Source organism: Microcaecilia unicolor, chromosome 11 (assembly GCF_901765095.1).
Source record: "Microcaecilia unicolor chromosome 11, aMicUni1.1, whole genome shotgun sequence".
In the NCBI taxonomy this organism is placed as follows: Eukaryota; Metazoa; Chordata; class Amphibia; order Gymnophiona; family Siphonopidae; genus Microcaecilia; species Microcaecilia unicolor.
In genome coordinates, this window is record NC_044041.1 from 117781603 (window position 1) to 117802110 (window position 20508).

General features: G+C 47.2%; 1 protein-coding gene across 1 annotated transcript in view; it reads left to right on the plus strand.

Annotated features, from left to right (window-relative positions):
- The window catches only part of PACS1 (phosphofurin acidic cluster sorting protein 1), a 419530-nt gene that overhangs the window by 185810 nt on the left and 213212 nt on the right, over positions 1-20508 (plus strand). The window contains exon 16 of the mRNA XM_030219186.1: positions 4479-4633. Within this exon, the coding sequence (XP_030075046.1) occupies positions 4479-4633 (155 nt within the window). The remainder of the gene's footprint in view (positions 1-4478; positions 4634-20508) is intronic.

The following is a 20508-nucleotide window of genomic DNA, read 5'->3' on the forward strand; positions in this document are numbered from 1 at the left end:
TGCTGCCATTTTGGATTTGGCCCACCGGTCTGAGCATCCTCGTTTGTTCCAGAGGGTTTCCTCCTGGATCCTGTAGCTGTTGAGAAGAATTTGATGGGGGGGGGGGGGTCGAGTTTCCCACATAGTTCATTTTGTCCGTGTATAGAGCCTGGCAGTCCAGGAAAGCTGTGGGGGAGAACACCCTGGAGAGGGACAGGCTCCTGGACCAGTCAAAGATGGACTGGGCTGAGGAATTGGCGGATCTTGGAGCAGGACTGGTATGAAGAGTACTTTTCTGACCACAAGGAAGATCCAGTTCCAGAGGGAGACCTTCCCCCAGGGGAGGATCGCTTGGTGGTCCTCATTTTCCATAGGGAAGAGATGTCGGAATTAGTAGCCTAGATCACTGCTGTGCTGAACTTTGAGGATGAGGTTGTTGTGGAAGGCGTGGCTAAAAAGTGGACCCTTTGGTGAAAGGCATAAGGAGACCACCTAAGTCCCTTCTTATGAAACAAGACCTGTGGGACATGGCTCAGGCAGAATCTCCAGACATGCCCTGTAGGGTGGTGAGAACAATGGGGGAGCTGTACTTCATTTCACAAAGACAGAGATACCTTCCGTCAACCTATGATGGCGGTCACAAAGAAAACTACCAACCTTGTGGACGGCGATGCAGCCCTTAAAGATCCCCAGGATGTAAGGATGGAGACCTTTCTGCATTGGCACTGCAGACATGCATATGTTTTGGTCTGGTGGGCATGCAGACTTCTGGATGCCCCTCCGTCTGACCAGAGGGCCATTGATAGGGACTTCCTTCTAGGTTGGAGAAAGGGTTTTCCTTTTTGGCTGATACCTTGCATGATCTTCTGAGAGCATCTGCTAAGAATATGATGCGCTCAGTGACAGCCTGCAGAGCCTTGTGGCTCGGGCTGGGCAGCGAATGTAGCTTCTTAGTCGAAACTTTACACGCTTCCTTTTCAGGGTTCTGTGCTTTTTTGTGAAGAGTTGAATAAGTTGGTATGCAGCCTAGGTGACTCTAAAGTTCCTCAGTTACCAGAACACAAACCCTGAAGTGCAGGTAGAGGCAATTCCGCATGTGGCTATTTTCTGGATGATAGGCATTACCATCCTGGTAGGTTCAGTGGAACTCGGAGGAATCATTTTTTTCCAAGGACCCAGGCCTTTCGGGGTGGCCATCGGGGTGGGCAGCAGAGAGCCTGGTGTGGGCGCCCAGAAGTAAATCTAAATTACTTAAGACCAGTGGGTTCTAGAAATTATTTGCAACACTTGTTCACTGGAGTTTGAACGACCCTTTCCAGATTTACTTGTGGAGAATCCCTGCCTTTCCCGATGGAAAGCGGGAGCCATCAGACACACTGCAAAAGTTGATTGCTATGCAAGCTGTTGTGGCGGTGCCTCAGGAAGAACAGGGCACCTTGTTGTACCCAAAAAAAGAGGGCACCTTTCATCCAATTTTGGATATTCAAGTGGGTGAACAGAGCCCTCAGTTTTTCCACATGGTAACACTACAGTTGGCTATTGTTTAAGTCTTGTAGTGGGGAATTTCTCATGTTGCTGGATCTTTCAAAAGCGTATCTCCACATTCGCAGGGTGCATCATAGGTTCCTGTGTTTTGCTTTCTTGAGGTGGCATTTTCAATTTTTCATTCTGCCCTTTGGTCTCGCAACTGTTCCTCACAACTTCTCCAAGGTAGTGGTGGTAGTAGCAGCAGCAGCAGCCCTTCGAAGGAGAGAATCCTAGTACATCCCTGTCTGGACAGTTTGGCTGATAAGGACAAAGTCCTTCCATGAGAGCGAGCAGCACACAGCTTGAGTAGTCCAGTTTCTCGAACAACTGGGCTGGATTGTCAATATTTCCAAGAGTCACCTGTCTCCAAGTATTTTCATGTAACTTCTTTGAGTGTCCTTTAGTCTTTGTACTTTTGGAACGAGTAAAAAATCGATTCACTTCTACTCGTTCTGCACCACTCAGGATTTTGTAGACCTCAATCATATCTCCCCTCATGCATCTCTTTTCCAAGCTGAAGAGCCCTAACCTCTTTAGCCTTTCCTCATATGAGAGGATTTCCATCCTCTTTATTATTTTGGTCACTCTTCTTTGATCCTTTTCTAATTCCGCTATATCTTTTTTTTTGAGATACAGCGACCAGAACTGAACTCAATGCTCAAGGTGCAGACGCACCATGGAGCAATACGAAGGAATTATAGTGTTTTCGGTCTTATTCACCATCCCTTTCCTAATAATTCCTAGCATCCTATTTGCTTCTTTGGCCACCACCACACACTGAGCAGAAGATTTCAGCGTATTATCTACAACACCACCCAGATCTTTCTTGAGCGCTGACCCCCAAAGTGGACACCAGCATCAAGTAACTATGATTCAGATTATTCTTTTCAATGTGCATCACCTTGCATTTGTCGACATTAAATTTCATCTGCCATTTGAATGCCCGGTCTTCTTGCAATATTTCACAGTACGCACATGTTTTAACAACCTTGAATAGTTTTGTATCATCTGGAAATTTGATCACCTCACTCGTTCTGATTTCCCTGTGGCAATCCACTCTTTACCCTCCTCCATTGAGAGAAATAACCATTTAACCCTACCCTCTGTTTTCTGTCCAATAACCAATTCTTAATCCACACCAGAACCTTGCCTCCTATCCCATGACTCTAATTTTCTCAGGAGTCTCTCATGAAGAACTTTATAAAAAGCTTTCTGAAAATCTAGGAGTTCGATTTGATACTTGATTGGGTTGCATATTCTCAAACTGCAGGGTCAGATCCATTGTCGTTTTTCAGCTCAGCTCCTTGAGCCTGGGATTACTTCCTGCAAGCTCTGGAGTTCACGGCGGCATCTCTGGAGGTGATTCCATTGGCCAAAGTGCAAATGCATCCCTTGCATTTAGTGTTCTTTGTGAAGTGGTCTCCTCAGGATGATGTGCTGGAGAGGCGTGTGCTCCTTCAGGGGGAGGTGCGATGCAGTCTTCACTGGTGGCTGCAAACGGACAATGTGGAGAAGGGCCTGAGTCTAGAATCCCCAGCATGGACCACGGTAATGATAGATGCCAGTCTTAGTGGCTGGGGAGCCCATTCTCTCGGTCAGGTGGCCCAGGGACGTTAGTCGACAGAGGATGCTCAATAATGGACCAAGAGGCTGGAGTCCAGAGTGATCCGTCTCACTCTGGAGAATTTTCAGCAACTTCTCAAAGGCAGGGCCATCAGAGTGCTCTCCGGCAGCGCCATAGTTGTGACATATGTCATTCAGCAGGGTGGTACAAGAAGCCATCAAGTGGCGGTGGAAGCCTCCTGGAATGGGCAAAATCTCATCTTTAAGATCTCTCAATAGCTCACATAGCAGGCGCGAATAACGCCTTTCTGAGCATCCACACCTTGGATCCAGGGAAATTGTGTCTGTCTTGAGATGCCTTCGAGAAGGTGATTTGTTGTTGAGGTTGTCCGGATTTGGATTTGATGGTGACAGCAATTTAGTGCCCAAGTTGCTTGATTTTATTCAGTCACTGGAAGGAGATGAGGTCGGAAGGGATCGATGTACTGATTCTTCCTTGGCCAAAGGAATCCCTTTTGTATGTGTTCCCACTGTGGCTGGTGATGGGGCAGACATTCACCAAAGAGTCGCATCCCGGCCTGGTAATTCTGATAATGCCAAATTGGCCGCGTAGGCCTTGGTATGAATATCTGATGTGATTGATGGTAGACTACCTGCTTCTTCTGCACTGGATGTCCAGTCTGCTTAGACAGGGACAGGTGGTGATACCAGACCCATCTCTGTTGTTGCTTATGGCATGGCTCGTAAGAGGGTGCATCTAAGAAGAAGAGTTACTCCTTTAAAGTGCCACCATGTTGAAGTTGCATAAGCGTTCTATGTCCTTAGCTTATGTGAGAGTCTGGTGTATTTTTGAAACCTGGCGTCACGATAAAGGTTATCTGCCTTTCCGCACTTCGGAAACCTTTTTATCTTTATTTTTCATTTTACATGTTTTCTACATATTGAGTGCATAACTTTTAATGCACATGTGTTCGCTCTTAATTTTAGTCATATTTCATATTTAATTACTATAATTTTATTGCACATATGTTTGAAACATGTTGGGTCTTTAATAACACATCTGTATGGTAGGAAAACAAAAATGCACAATTTTTTATTAAAGGTTGTTTATTAAATAAACCTTTATTTGTCAACCAACAACTTTAATAAGCACTTTAAAATATAGTTTTAAAATTTTTAAAATGGTTTCAGAAGGAAAATGACCAATAACTACAAGCACAACCCATGCTGGAAAACAGGGCCAGTGAAGGGACTCAGCTTGGGGAGAGTGTTTTCTGTATATATCCATAGTGTAGAATGTAAAGACATAGAAGTAAACTGTTGGACTGCTGTGGAATGTTAGAGAATACATGTGTATTAATGTCCTTGTGATGATGATGTTGGAATAACTCTGTTGTTTTCTGTTTCAGCTGCAACTGCAACTCATCGGTACCACGACCAGTGAAAGTTGTGGCTGTGGGCGGACAGAGCTATCTCAGTGCCATTCTGCGTTTCTTTGTGAAACAGCTAGCCAGCAGGACCTCAGACTGGCTTGGCTACATGCGCTTCCTCATCATCCCCCTGGGTAAAAGCTTGGCGAGCACCCTCAGTGTGCAGAAAGGAGTAAAAGTAAAGGAAAGAGATATTTTAGAGGATCTAATGTTCCTCACTCCTGTTATGTAATCTCAGTTCCGTTGATAGGTGACTCGAGGAAGAAACATCTAGTTGTGGGCTATGAAGTGATTAGTTTTATAGTTAACCAAGATTGAGCTGATTTTAGAGATTTAATTTTTGGTCAGAAATTTCAAATTTTGTTCAACTGAGATTTGGTTGGGGAAGAAGACAGTCGCCCAGCACAGCATCCCTCTCTTCCCTTCCTAAACCCACGTGATTTATCATTTCCTATGGTTGTAAGAACTTTCTTTGTTCCAGTTATTAGGTATCCTTTGGAAAATAATTTGCATTAAATATTGTATACGGGTGCTGTTATCTGAAATGAAGATATTAAACAAGTTAGGAGAAAGCCTGGCAAACGCGTAATTGAAATTTGAGAGGCTGGTGCTAATGGGGAATTTAGTATCCTGCTTCCTCTTTCTGAGCAAGAGGTTATATTCTTTTTTTTTTTATCTCAATATTTTTATTGTGTACTGATCAATAATTACAGATTTACACTAAATGGCAATACAAAGCATGTCATCAAAAGAGAACATAAACAGTTCAACAATTTGAACCATTTTTGTTGTCAATACAAAAATTGTTTATCAGTATAACAAAATCATTTATAAATCTGTATGTTAATATTCTTCATAAAAGTCATTGTAAATTAATCAAAAATTGTAGGTTTATACTAAATGTTGATAAAAGCATCTCAAAAAAGAACATCAATTAGTGTGTGTGTATGTATGTGTGTGTGTATATGTATGTGTGTGTGTATATGTATGTGTATATATATATATATATATATATATATACACACACACACGAACTTGATTAATTCTTGTTGCCAATAGAAACATAGTAGGTCTTGTATGTTAACTGTTTTTCTTAGAGGTCATAAAGAAATGGCTAACCTTATGAAATAAAAGAAAAACAGGAGAAGTAAATCAGTGGTTAAGTTAGTTCTCCAAAAGCTAAAGGCAGCACCTTGAGAGCGTTTTGTGATAGGATTTATATTGGAAATGGGGCATTTATTAAATTACAATGATTTTACATACGTGCATTTATTAGGATTAATTTACCGCCTTGTTGAAGGAATTCACTCAAGGCATTGTACAGCAAGATTAAGTCAAATATAAGCAATAGAAAATTACTGCAGTAAAAATCTAATATAATAATTCGCACCTCCAACGTTCTGAAGCTGACTCTATGGCAGCGTGGCAGTGAAGCCGTGTAGTGTTCATAGGGTTCATAATCGCCCTGCCCTCGAGGGAACTGTGTATAGTTACCAGCCCCCACTCCTCCCTCCTTCTCTCTCTGTGCCCTCCAAGCACGACCTGTCCAGCAGCCCCTCGCCTTCCTAAGTGCTGGCTGTATTTTAAAAATTCTTACCTTGGGGTGCGGCGCTTCACACTGCCTTTGCATGTGTCTCAGCTCTGCCGCTGGTTCCGCCCTTCCGGAAACAGGAAATGAGGGCGGGACCAGAGGCAGAGCTGAGACACATGCTGGCTGTATTTTAAAAATTCTTACCTTGGGGTGCGGCATCCACAGTGAAGGCGAGCGATGCTTCACACTGCCTTTGCATGTGTCTCAGCTCAGCCTCTGGTCCCGCCCTCATTTCCTGTTTCCGGAAGGGCGGGACCAGAGGCAGAGCTGAGACACATGCAAAGGCAGTGTGAAGCGCTGCTCGCCTTCACTGTGGATGCCGCACCCCAAGGTAAGAATTTTTAAAATACAGCCAGCATGTGTCTCAGCTCTGCCTCTGGTCCCGCCCTCATTTCCTGTTTCCGGAAGGGCGGAACCAGCGGCAGAGCTGAGACACATGCAAAGGCAGTGTGAAGCGCCGCTCGCCTTCACTGTGGACGCCGCACCCCAAGGTAAGAATTTTTAAAATACAGCCAGCACTTAGGAAGGCGAGGGGCTGCCGGAGGACAGGTCATGCTTGGAGGGCAGAGAGAGAGAGGGAGGGAGATGCGGGGGCGTGGAAGTTGGAGGAGAGGGGGGCGTGGACCTCGGAGGGAGAGAGGGGGCATCCTGCAAGTTGAAGGAGAGGGGAGCGGAGTCGTCCTGGAACTCGAAGGGGAGGGAGGGAGGCGCAGGGCTGTGGAACTCAAATGAGAATGGGGGTCCTGGAACTCAGAGGGGAGGGAGGGGGTCCTGGAACTCGAAGGGGAGGGGAGGGAGGGGGTTCTGGAACTCGGAGGGCACACAGAGAAAGAGGTAGGGAGGGGGCCTGGAAGTCAGAGGGGAGAGAGATGGAGGGAGGGAGGCCCTGGATATGGGTGGATGGAGGAGAGGCCAGGGGAGAATGCAGAGTTGATGCATATGTAGGGGGGGAGGGCAAGGGATAAAGGAGAATTCCTGCACCACAATGGATGGAGGGGGCAGGGGAGAGATGCTGCACATGGATGGATGAAGGGGGCAGGGCACAGAGGACGTTTGCTGCATATGGATGAGTGCAGGGGAGAGAGCATAATTGGTGCACATGGGGGACACACTACACTCTCTCACTCACACAGACACACACATTCTGTCAATCACACACTCTCTCTCTGACACACACTCTTTCTCTCTGACACATACTCACTCACTCTCTCTCTCACATACTCTCTCCTAATAGTTCCCTTAAAAACATAATTGCCATTAGAGGACAACCTTGCTAGCGCCCGTTTCATTTCTTTCAGAAACGGGCTTTTTTTTACTAGTATTTAAATATACAAAGTATGGCATAGTATACTACTTACAATCTGAGCGTAATACGTAACAAAACATTTTAATAGACAACTTAGGGTGTAAGCAAAGATGGAACACATAGATAGGTAAGAGAGTAAGAAGAGTTAGAAAATAAGGGGACTAATTTAAAGAAAGTTGATCCATATGGCCTATCTAGTCTGCCTAGGAGTGGATGAGTATCCTTGTGGTTAGTGCAGTGGCCTGGGGAACTGGGTTTGATTCCCACTGCAGCTCCTTGTGACTCTGGGCAAGTCACTTAACCCTCCATTGCCGCAGGTACAAAATAAGTACATGTATATAATATGTAAACTACTTTGATTGTAACCATGGAAAGGGGATATATCAAGTCCCATCCCCTTTCCCATCCATGCCATCTACTCTCCCTATCACTCCCTTAGAGATTCTATGTATTTATTTGGCCCAAGCTCTTTTGAATTCAAGAACTGATTTTGTCTCCATAACTTCCACCAGAAGGCCGTTCTGCAAATTCACCACCCTTTCCATGAAGAAGTATTTCCTCAGGTTACTTCTGAGTCTATCTCCTTTCACCTTCACCTTATGCCCCCTCATTCCAGAGCTTCAAGTCAATTCAAAGTCTTGCCTCCTGTGCATTTATGCTGCATAGGTATTTAAATGTCTGACATATCTCCTTGCTGTTGTCTTTCTTCCAAAGTATACATATATGCTTTATAACGAAGACTACTGACCATTTTAGTAGCCACCCTCTGGACCAACACTATCCTGTTTATATCTTATTGAAGGTGCGGTCTCCAGAATATTCTAAATGAGGTCCCACCAGTGTCTTTATACAGGGGCATCATTGCCTCCTTTTTCCTACTGGTCATTCCTCTTCCTATGCACCCAAGCAACCTTCTAGCTTGTGCCATTGCCTTTTCCTTTTCTACCTGTTTGGCCATCTTAAGATCATCACAAACAATCACATCTAAGTCCTGCTCTTCTTTTGTGGACAAAAGTTCTTCGCCCTCTAAGCTGTACAGTTTACTCAAGTTTTTGCAGCCCAAATGCATGACCCTGCATTTTTTAGCATTAAAGCAGCATCAAAAATGTGGGCTTTTAGCCTAGCTTTGAAGACTGCCAGAGATGGAGCTTGATGTATTGGCTCAGGAAGTATATTCTAGGCATATGGTACACCATGCTAAAAGAATCATAGTCTGGAGTTGGCAGTGGAGAAGGGTGTATATAAGAGAGAGTTACTCAGTGAACGGAGTTCATGGAGAGGAGTGTAGGGAGAGACAAGAGTGGCGAGGTACTGAGGAGCTGCAGAGTGAATGCACTTGTAAGTCAATAAGAGGAGTTTGTATGCGGAAACGGATAGGTAGCCAATAAAGTGATTTGAGGAGAGGGCTAATATGAGCATAGCAACACTGGTGGAATATAAGTTTTGCAGCAGAAATTTGAACAGATTGAAGGGCAAAGAGATGGCTTAGTGGGAGACCTGTGAGAAGCAATTTGCAATAGTCTAAGTGAGAGGTGATGAGAGTGTGGATAAGCGAGATGTGATAAGAGTGTGGATAAGAATACACCCTCTTGGCACACACCACAAAAATATACAAAATTAATAAATGACATATTACTAGCATCTAGATGTGTCATCACTAAATACTGGAAACATATTGGTAACATCCTTTTCCTTAGAATGAGCTTCATTTACCCTCTGTCTCCTTCCACTCATCCAGTACATTTACTTTAGGTCCCATACCGAGGGCGCTCAGTTTATTTATTAGTTCTCTATGAGGAACCATGTCAAAGGCTTTGCTAAAATCTAAATACACCACATGTAGCACTCTCCCTCGATACAACTGTCTGGTAACCCAATCAAAGAAATTAGTCAGATTTGTCTGAGCAGACCTGCATATAGTGAAACCAGGTTGCCTTGGGTCCTGTAATCCATTGGATTCCAAAACCTTTACTATTCTCTATTTTAAAAACATTTCCATTAATTTACTGCCCACAGAAGTCAGATTACTGGCCTGCAGCTCCCAACCTCTTCTTTACATAGTAACATAGTAGATGACGGCAAAAAAAGACCTGCACGGTCCATCCAGTCTGCCCAACAAGACAAACTCATATGTGCTACTTCCATATCATCATGCTGATCAATCCATAGACTGGTGGGTTATATCCATCTACCAGCAGGTGGAGATAGAGAGCAATCCTTTTGCCTCCCTATATGTGGTCATGTGCTGCTGGAAACTCCTCAGTATGTTCTCTATCTCAGCAGGTGGTGGTCACACACAGCAGCAGCTCTGGCTAGGTCTCCAAGCCTAATCTTTAGGTTTTGTTGAGTACCTGGGGTTGAGGGCTCTTCTTGAGCAAGTGCAAACCTGGTGATGCCAGGTCCCTCCTTTTCTCCCCCCTCCCGCTGGCTCCGTTTAAAAAAAAAAAAAATTTGGACGTCCTTTAAGGGTGTTTATTTCAACGTTTATATCAGCGTTTATTGCAGCTGCTCACTGGGACACCAGTTCGTTACAGCTCGGAGCGAAAAGCAGGTAATTTTTACCTTTTGTAGTGGGCAAGGGGGTTCCCCGATCGGTCTCCACGTGGCCTATGGCGTCGGAGGGCTGAGGGCGCGAAGAATCGCTCCCCGGACCGCGTCGTGCGCATCTAGCGGGGATGCGGGGGTTTCAAAACCTGAATCGCCTTTTTTTGGGCGGTCAGTTGGGAGGCCGGTCAGTGTCCCGGTTCTTCCTCCGGTGCGGCGGTTTTTCCCGCCATAAAAGCCCATCCCCCATTTTGGCCGGCCACTCTGCTCGGACGGCTTCTTCTTGGGCCGCCCTCGAGGTGGGAGACGTTAATGCTATGCTCGCCCTTGATTCGGGCGACGGCAAAAAAGCAGCCAAAGTTAAGCGCCGTTCTTCCCACGCGGCTCCTTCTCGGAGTTTCACGCCCGGACGCCATTTTAGATGCGCAGCATGTTTCTCCCCCGTTCTCGGGAGCGCAGGTTGAGGGTGCGTCTAGGGCCGTGACCCAGGCTGCAGAAGTGCACAGTCTGGGGGGTTTCTCCCCTGAGTTCATTTTGCTGCTGCATCAGGCTTTCCTTATGCAAAACGCTGCCCCTGCTCCCTTGTCCGATAAAGGGATTGAGGCCTCCGGAAGCAAACGCCCTCGGGTGAATTTCCAGGCCCTAGAGGACTTTGTCTCCTCTGATGTAGATGAGGGCAGCGTATCTGAGTTCTCCCAACGGTCCTTTGGGGATTCCTTGGAGGAGACGGATTCCCGCTCGGATGGAGCGGATGACCCCTCTGCAGCGCGGATCTTTCGCTCAGAGGATTTGCCCAACCTGTTAGTGCAGGCCATGAGCATTTTGAAGATTTCCTCTCCGGAGGATGTCTCTCCCTCAGCCTCTGTTGGCTCCGCCATTATGCTGGGGACGAAGCGCCCGCCTAGAACCTTCCACGTGCATGAGGCCATGCGCACCTTGATTTCGGCTCAATGGGATGTCCCAGAAGCGAGCCTCAAAGTGGCTAGGGCTATGTCCCGCCTCTATCCTCTGCCTTGAAGGTGAACGGGAGGCCTTTCTTTGGCCTATCGTGGATTCTTTAATCACTGCGGTGACTAAGAAAACGGCGTTGCCGGTGGAAGGTGGCACGGCCCTAAAGGACGCCCAAGACAGAAGATTGGAGGCGGCTGCTTTAAGTTTGCAGGCCTCAGTTTGCGGCTCCTATGTGGCCAGGGCGTGCCTGACGATTGTGCAGCGGGCTTCCCCCTCGGATCCTTCCTTGAGGGCTGATTGGCCGGCCCTGGAATCGGGCTTGGCTTATTTGGCAGACTTGCTGTATGATGTCTTGAGAGCCTCGGCTAAAGGTATGGCTCAGACAGTCTCTGCACGGCGTTGGCTTTGGCTGAAGCATTGGTCTGCTGACCACGCCTCTTAAGTCTCGCCTGGCTAAGTTGCCTTTTAAAGGCAAGCTGCTCTTTGGGGTCGAGCTGGACAAAATTGTGACCAATCTCGGCACGTCTAAGGGCAAGAGGTTACCAGAGGTCAGGGCTCGGGCCAGTGATGCTCGCCCCGGTTCCTCCAAAGGACGGTTTCAGGAAGCCCGTCGGTATCGCCCGGGCAAGTCGGGCTCCTCTGCCCCCTCTTCCTTCAAGAGGAACTTCTCCCCCAAGCAGCATTCCTTTCGCAGAGACCGCCGTCCCGGAGGTGCGTCCTCCGGTCCTCCCCCGGGGTCTCGTACCCAATGACGGGGCCCTGGTCCATGGCCCAGTGCAGATTGGAGGACGCCTGTCCTCGTTTCTGGGCGAGTGGACCAGGGTAACTTCAGACGCTTGGGTGCTGGAAGTCATCAGAGACAGCTACAAGCTAGAGTTCTGCCGACCCTTAAGAGATGGGTTTGTGCACTCTCCCTGCAAGTCTCCGGTCAAAGCTGTGGCAGTGCAGCAGTCTTTGGACAATCTGATCCGCCTGGGTGCGGTCGTTCCAGTGCCAGAAGATCAGCTTGGCAAGGGACGTTATTCCATTTACTTTGTGGTACCAAAGAAAGGAGGTTCTGTACGGCCTTTCCTCGACCTCAAAGGGGTCAATCGGGCCTTGAAAGTTCGGCACTTCCGAATGGAGACTCTCTGCTCTGTTATAGCGGCAGTGAAGGCAGGGGAGTTCCTGGCATCCTTGGACATCAAGGAAGCTTACTTGCTATTCCTATCTGGCCTCCTCATCAACGCTTTCTGCGTTTTACAGTCCTGGGCCGACACTTTCAGTTCAGAGCCCTCCCGTTCGGGTTGGCTACTGCTCCGCAGACCTTCTCCAAAGTAATGGTGGTCATCGCGGCCTTCCTACGAAAGGAAGGAGTACAAGTCCATCCTTATCTGGACGACTGGTTGATCCGAGCCCCCTCTTATGCAGAGTGCGGCAGAGCTGTAGACCGGGTGATTGCTCTTTTGAGCTCCCTGAGGTGGATCATCAACTGGGAGAAAAGCCAGCTGCGCCCGACTCAGTCCCTGGAGTATCTGGGAGTTCGTTTCGACACCCAAGTGGGCAGAGTGTTCCTGCCGGACAATCGGATTGTCAAGCTTCAGGCTCAGGTGGACCAGTTCCTAGTAGCCTCTCCTCTTCGGGCTTGGGACTATGTGCAGCTGTTGGGCTATGACGGCCACGATGGAAGTAGTGCCCTGGGCCAGGGCTCATATGAGACCACTACAACTCTCTCTGCTGCAGCGCTGGACTCCAGTGTCGGAGGATTACGCTGTGCGCCTTCCCTTGGACCCAGCGGTGCGCAAGGCGCTGAGCTGGTGGCTGAGGACAGACAAGTTGTCCGCAGGGATGCCTCTTTTGACCCCGGAGTGGGTTGTCGTCACGACGGACGCCTCTTTGACGGGCTGGGTAGCCCACTGCTTGGGAAGGACAGCGCAGGGGCTCTGGTCTCCTGCAGAGGCAAAGTGGTCTATCAACCTCCTGGAACTCAGAGCCATTCGGTTGGCGCTTTTGGAGTTTCTCCTGGTACTGGCGTTGAAGCCAGTACGGGTCCTGTCGGACAATGCCACGGCTGTGGCCTATGTCAATCACCAGGGAGGTACCAAGAGCGCCCCTCTAGCCAAGGAGGCCACGAATCTATGCCAGTGGGCAGAAGCGAACCTGGAACAGCTGTCGGCGGCCCACATTGCCGGAGTCATGAATGTCAAGGCGGACTTTCTCAGTCGCCATACCTTGGATCCCGGAGAGTGGCAGCTATCGGCTCACGCGTTCTTGGACATCACGAAGCGCTGGGGCCAGCTGAGCCTAGATCTGATGGCGTCATCGGCCAATTGCCAAGTGCCGCGCTTTTTCAGCAGAGGACGGGACCCTCAATCTCTGGGAGTAGATGCTCTTCTCCAACAGTGGCCGACACAGGAGCTTCTCTATGTGTTCCCGCCCTGGCCCATGTTGGGCAGGGTGCTAGACCGGGTGGCAAAGCATCCGGGCCGGATAATCCTGGTGTGTCCGGACTGGCCCAGACGTCCCTGGTATGCGGACTTGATCAGGCTCTCAGTGGACGGCCCTCTGCGGCTGCCAGCGGGGCCGGGCCTGTTGCATCAGGGTCCTGTGGTGATGGAGGATCCCTCCCCCTTTGGTCTTACGGCCTGGCTATTGAGCGGCAGCGTCTGAGGAAGAAGGGCTTCTCAGACAAGATCATCGCCACTATGCTGAGAGCGAGGAAGCGCTCTACTTCTACTGCTTACGCCAGGGTTTGGCGTACCTTTGCATCGTGGTGTGAGGCAGGCTCACTTTCTCCCTTCACTGCTCCAATTTCTTCAGTGCTGGCGTTCCTGCAAGAAGGTCTGGAGAAAGGCCTGTCGCTCAGTTCCCTTAAAGTCCAGGTAGCGGCTCTGGCTTGCTTCAGGGGTCGCCTGAAGGGTGCTTCCCTGGCCTCGCAGCCAGATGTGGTGCGCTTTCTCAAGGGAGTTAATCACCTGCGCCCTCCTCTGCGCTCGGTGGTGCCTGCGTGGAATCTCAATTTGGTGCTAAGAGCCTTGCAGAAGCCGCCTTTTGAACCCTTGTCGAGGGCATCTCTGAAAGACCTGACGTTGAAAGCAGTCTTTTTGGTGGCTATCACTTCAGCCAGAGTTTCCGAGCTCCAGGCGCTATCATGTCGGGAACCCTTCCTGCAGTTCACTGAGGCAGGAGTGTCTATTCGCACGGTGCCTTCCTTCCTGCCCAAGATTGTTTCTCGCTTCCATGTGAATCAGCAGCTCTGCCTACCCTCCTTTCGTAGGGAGGACTACCCAGAGGAGTACTCTGCTCTCAAATATCTAGATATGAGATGAGTCATTATCAGATACTTGGAAGTGACCAATGATTTCCGGAAGTCTGATCATCTGTGCTGTTCGCAGGTCCTCGTAAGGGTCTGCAGGCATCCAAGCCTACAGTGGCACGATGGGTCAAGGAAACCATTGCAGCGGCTTATGTGGCCGCGGGGAAGGTGCCGCCTATCCAACTGAAGGCTCACTCCACTAGAGCACAGGCGGCCTCGATGGCAGAGGCCGGGTCCGTCTCCTTGGAAGAGATTTGTAAGGCGGCAACTTGGGCATCGGCTCATACCTTCTCCAGTCATTACCGCTTTACTGTGGCTGCTCAGGCGGAGGCCCGGTTTGGAGCTTCAATGTTGCGGTCAGGGATTTCTATGTCCCGCCCTGGGTGAGTACTGCTTCGGTACATCCCACCAGTCTATGGATTGATCAGCATGATGATATGGAAGGTAAAATTATGTATCATACCTGATAATTTTCTTTCCATTAATCATAGCTGATCAATCCATAGCCCCTCCCAGATATCTGTACTGTTTATATTCTGGTTGCATTTCAGGTTCAAGTTTAGTCTTCAGTTCCTGTTCAGGAGGATCTTCGTGTTCAAGTTTTTTCGATTGAATTCTTCTGGAGTTGAGACGATTTTGTGTTACAGTGAGCTGCTGCATTCCTCTTCCCTCCGTTTTCGGGGCTGGATTGAGACCTAAATTCTGCCGGCGCTCCCTCCCGCTTCGTGCGGCAGTAGGGCAGCCTTATATCCCTCCCGCTTCGGCGGTGTTAGGGTCAGCCAGCTCCTCCGACGGTTGCGGTCGCAGGATAAGCCAGATCCCCCCCACATCGGCGGGTGTGGTGTCCCTCCCCCGCTCCGCGGGGATGAGCTGGACGGATTCCCCTCCCCACTTGTGTGGGGATGAACTGGGTTGACTCCCCTCCCCCGTTTTGGCGGTGGTGAGCTGGGCAGAGTGTCCCTTTGTGGGTGTAATTCTCTAAGTGCTGAGTCCTGTGGATGGAGCTTTGATATCGACATACTGAGGAGTTTCCGGCAGCACATGACCACATATTGGGAGGCAAAATGATTGCTCTCTATCTCCACCTGCTGGTAGATGGACACAACCCACCAGTCTATGGATTGATCAGCTATGATTAATGGAAAGAAAATTATCAGGTATGATACATAATTTTACCTTTTTGTGTATATCTTACCTTGATTTGTAACTGTCATTTTCAGGGCACAGACCGTACAAATCTGCCCAGCACTATCCCCTCCTCCCAACCACCAGCCCCGCCTCCCACCACCGGCTCTGCTTTTACTTTCACTTTTGTGGAGAGGGACCACATCTGCTATTCTCTAGTCCTGAGGGACCACTCCTGATTCTAGAGAAGCATCGAAAAGGTCAGCCACGGAGCCACTAGAACTTCCCTTAAGTTTCTTCAGTACCCTAAGATGTATGCCATTCTGCCCCATCGCTTTGTCCACTGTTATAGTTTAGCCAGCTCCTCATGAACACAGTCCTCTGAAAATCATTCAGATTCTACCACTCTTCCATTCCTATTTGTTTGTCTTTGGCGGTCCTGTTCCCAGCTGTCAGCTGCTTGTACCTTTTTTGTCTGTATTTTGTATATTTGATCCATAATAACAATTTGTAAAACTTTTTGTTGCCACTCAAAAAGGATATGGAGTGTCTGTCTCTCCCAATATTTAGTGATGACACATCTAGCTGCTAGTAATATGCCATTCATTAATTTTGATATTTTTGTGCTGTGTGCCAAGAGGGTATATTCTTATTAGATTTTATGTAAAATATTTCCTTGCTCCAACTTGTAGTTATATATTGGATTTTAGTCTTCCAACTCTGGGGAAGTAGGAGGACAGGAAGAAATCTTTGAATGTCCAAATCATTATTCAGTGTTATGGGTCTTTTAGGAGGTAATTTGTGTGTGTTTTGGGGGGTCATAGCAATTTAGCCCTGATTTCTAGTCAGGAAATATTATTGGTATTACATTTGAGGGATTTTCAGTTCAGCATCATTTTGGCTGAGAATTGTGTAGAAATGTGGAACACGATTTTACCATCAATAGTACATAAGTAATGCCACACTGGGAAAAGACCAAGGGTCCATCGAGCCCAGCATCCTGTCCATGACAGTGGCCAATCCAGGCCAAGGGCACCTGGCAAGCTTCCCAAATGTACAAACATTCTATACGTTATTCCTGGAATTGTGGATTTTTCCCAAGTCCATTTAGTAGCGGTTTATGGACTTGTTCTTTAGGAAACCGTCTAACCCCTTTTTAAACTCTGCTAAGCTAACCACCTTCACCACATTCTCTGGCAACGAATTCCAGAGTTTAATTACGTGTTGGATGAAGAATAATTTTCTCCGATTTGTTTTAAATTTACTACACTGTAGTTTCATCGCATGCCCCCTAGTCCTAGTATTTTTGGAAAGCGTGAACAGACGCTTCACATCCACCTGTTCCACTCCACTCATTATTTTATATACCTCTATCATGTCTCCCCTCAGCTGTCTCTTCTCCAAGCTGAAAAGCCCTAGCCTCCTTAGTCTTTCTTCATAGGGAAGTCGTCCCATCCCCGCTATCATTTTAGTCGCCCTTCGCTGCACCTTTTCCAATTCTACTATATCTTTCTTGAGATGCGGCGACCAGAATTGAACACAATACTCAAGGTGCGGTCGCACCATGGAGCGATACAACGGCATTATAACATCCTCACACCTGTTTTCCATACCTTTCCTAATAATACCCAACATTCTATTCGCTTTCCGAGCCGCAGCAGCACACTGAGCAGAAGGTTTCAGCGTATTATCGACGATGACACCCAGATCCCTTTCTTGGTCCGTAACTCCTAATGTGGAACCTTGCATGACGTAGCTATAATTCGGATTCTTTTTTCCCACATGCATCACCTTGCACTTGCTCACATTAAACGTCATCTGCCATTTAGCCGCCCAGTCTCGTAAGATCCTTCTGTAATTTTTCACAATCCTGTCGCGAGTTAACGACTTTGAATAACTTTGTGTCATCAGCAAATTTAATTACCTCGCTAGTTACTCCCATCTCTAAATCATTTATAAATATATTAAAAAGCAGCAGTCCTAGCACAGACCCCTGAGGAACCCCACTAACTACCTTTATCCATTGTGAATACTGCCCATTTAACCCACTCTCTGTTTCCTATCCTTCAACCAGTTTTTAATCTACAATAGGACATTTCCTCCTATCCCATGACCCTCCAATTTCCTCTGTAGCCTTTCATGAGGTACCTTGTCAAATGCCTTTTGAAAATCCAGATACACGATATCAACCGGCTCCCCTTTGTCCACATGTTTGTTTACTCCTTCAAAGAATTGAAGTAAATTGGTCAGGCAAGATTTCCCCACACAAAAGCCGTGCTGACTCGGTCTCAGTAATCCATGTCCTCGGATGTGCTCTGTAATTTTGTTTTTGATAATAGCCTCTACCATTTTCCCCGGCACCGACGTCAGACTCACCGGTCTATAATTTCCTGGATCTCCCCTGGAACCTTTTTTAAAAATGGGCGTTACATTGGCCACCCTCCAATCTTCCGGTACCACGCTCAATTTTAAGGATAAGTTGCATATCACTAACAGTAGCTCCGCAAGCTCATTTTTCAGTTCTGTCAGTACTCTAGGATGAATACCATCCGGTCCAGGAGATTTTCTACTCTTCAGTTTGCTGAACTGCCCCATTACGTCCTCCAGGTTTACCGTGAAGTCAGTAAGTATCTCTGACTCGTCCGCTTGAAATACCATTTCCGACACCGGTATCCCACCCAAATCTTCCTCTGTGAAGACAGAAGCAAAGAATTCATTCAAGCTCTCTGCTACGTCTTTATCTTCCTTGATCACCCCTTTTACCCCTCTGTATCCAGCAGCCCAACCGATTCTTTTACCGGCTTCCTGCTTTTAATATACAGAAAAAAGGTTTTGCTGTGCTTTTTTGCCTCTAATGCTATCTTTTTTTCGTAATCCCTCTTGGCCTTCTTTATCTGCGCCTTGCATTTGCTTTGACACTCCTTATGCTGCTTCTTGTTATTTTCAGACGGTTCCTTCTTCCATTTTCTGAAGGCGTTTCTTTTAGCCCTAATAGCTTCCTTTACCCCACTTTTCAACCACGCCGGTTGTCCTTTGGACTTCCGTCTTTCTTTTCTAATTTGCGGAATATGTTTGGCCTGGGCCTCCAGGATGGTGTTTTTGAACAGCGTCCATGCCTGTTGTACGGTTTTTACCCTCTCAGTTGTCCCCCTAAGTTTTTTTTTTTTTTACCGTTCTTCTCATTTTATCATAGTCTCCTTTTTTAAAGTTAAACGCTAATGTATTTGACTTCCTGTGTATAGTTACTTCAAGGTTGATATCAAAACTGATCATATTATGATCACTGTTATCAAGCGGCCCCAGTACCATAACGTCCCACACCAGATCATGCGCTCCACTAAGGACCAAGTCTAGAATTTTTCCTTCTCTCGTCGGCTCCTGCACCAGCTGCTCCATAAAGCTGTCCTTGATTTCATCAAGGAATTGTACCTCTCTAGCGTGTCCCGATGTTACATTTACCCAGTCTATATTTGGATAATTGAAGTCACCCATTATTATCACATTGCCCATTTTGTTTGCATCTCTGATTTCTTCTATCATTTCTGCTTCTACCTTCTTATCCTGGCAAGGTGGACGGTAGTACACTGCTATCACCGTCCTTTTCCCTTTTATACATGGAATTTCAACCCACAATGATTCAAAGGTGTGATTTGTGTCCTGCTGAATTTGTAATCTATCTGAGTCAAGGCTCTCGTTAATATACAATGCTACCCCTCCACCAGTCCAGTCCACCCTATCACTACAATATACTTTGTACCCTGGTATAAGTACATAAGTACATAAGTAGTGCCATACTGGGAAAGACCAAAGGTCCATCTAGCCCAGCATCCTGTCACCGACAGTGGCCAATCCAGGTCAAGGGCACCTGGCACGCTCCCCAAACGTAAAAACATTCCAGACAAGTTATACCTAAAAATGCGGAATTTTTCCAAGTCCATTTAATAGCGGTCTATGGACTTGTCCTTTAGGAATCTATCTAACCCCTTTTTAAACTCCGTCAAGCTAACCGCCCGTACCACGTTCTCCGGCAACGAATTCCAGAGTCTAATTACACGTTGGGTGAAGAAAAATTTTCTCCGATTCGTTTTAAATTTACCACACTGTAGCTTCAACTCATGCCCTCTAGTCCTAGTATTTTTGGATAGCGTGAACAGTCGCTTCACATCCACCCGATCCATTCCACTCATTATTTTATACACTTCTATCATATCTCCCCTCAGCCGTCTCTTCTCCAAGCTGAAAAGCCCTAGCCTTCTCAGCCTCTCTTCATAGGAAAGTCGTCTCATCCCCACTATCATTTTCGTCGCCCTTCGCTGTACCTTTTCCAATTCTACTATATCTTTTTTGAGATACGGAGACCAGTACTGAACACAATACTCCAGGTGCGGTCGCACCATGGAGCGATACAACGGCATTATAACATCCGCACACCTGGACTCCATACCCTTCCTAATAACACCCAACATTCTATTCGCTTTCCTAGCCGCAGCAGCACACTGAGCAGAAGGTTTCAGCGTATCATCGATGACGACACCCAGATCCCTTTCTTGATCCGTAACTCCTAACGCGGAACCTTGCAAGACGTAGCTATAATTCGGGTTCCTCTTACCCACATGCATCACTTTGCACTTGTCAACATTGAACTTCATCTGCCACTTGCACGCCCATTCTCCCAGTCTCGCAAGGTCCTCCTGTAATCGTTCACATTCCTCCTGCGACTTGACGACCCTGAATAATTTTGTGTCATCGGCGAATTTAATTACCTCACTAGTTATTCCCATCTCTAGGTCATTTATAAATACATTAAAAAGCAACGGACCCAGCACAGACCCCTGCGGGACCCCACTAACTACCCTCCTCCACTGAGAATACTGGCCACGCAATCCTACTCTCTGCTTCCTATCTTTCAACCAGTTCTTAATCCATAATAATACCCTACCTCCGTGTCTCACTGGTTATCCTCCTTCCACCAGCTCTCAGTAATGCCTATTATATCCAATTTTTCATTTAGTGCAATATATTCCAACTTTCCCATCTTATTTCTTAGACTCCTAGCATTTGCATATAGACATTTCAGAGCATGTTTATTGTTCCTATTTGCATGATGCTTAGTACTTGACACTAATGATTTGCCATCTTTTGTCTGATCTTTGGTTGTATTTAAGGGCACCTGGCCTACCACGGTCTGTTGTGCAAC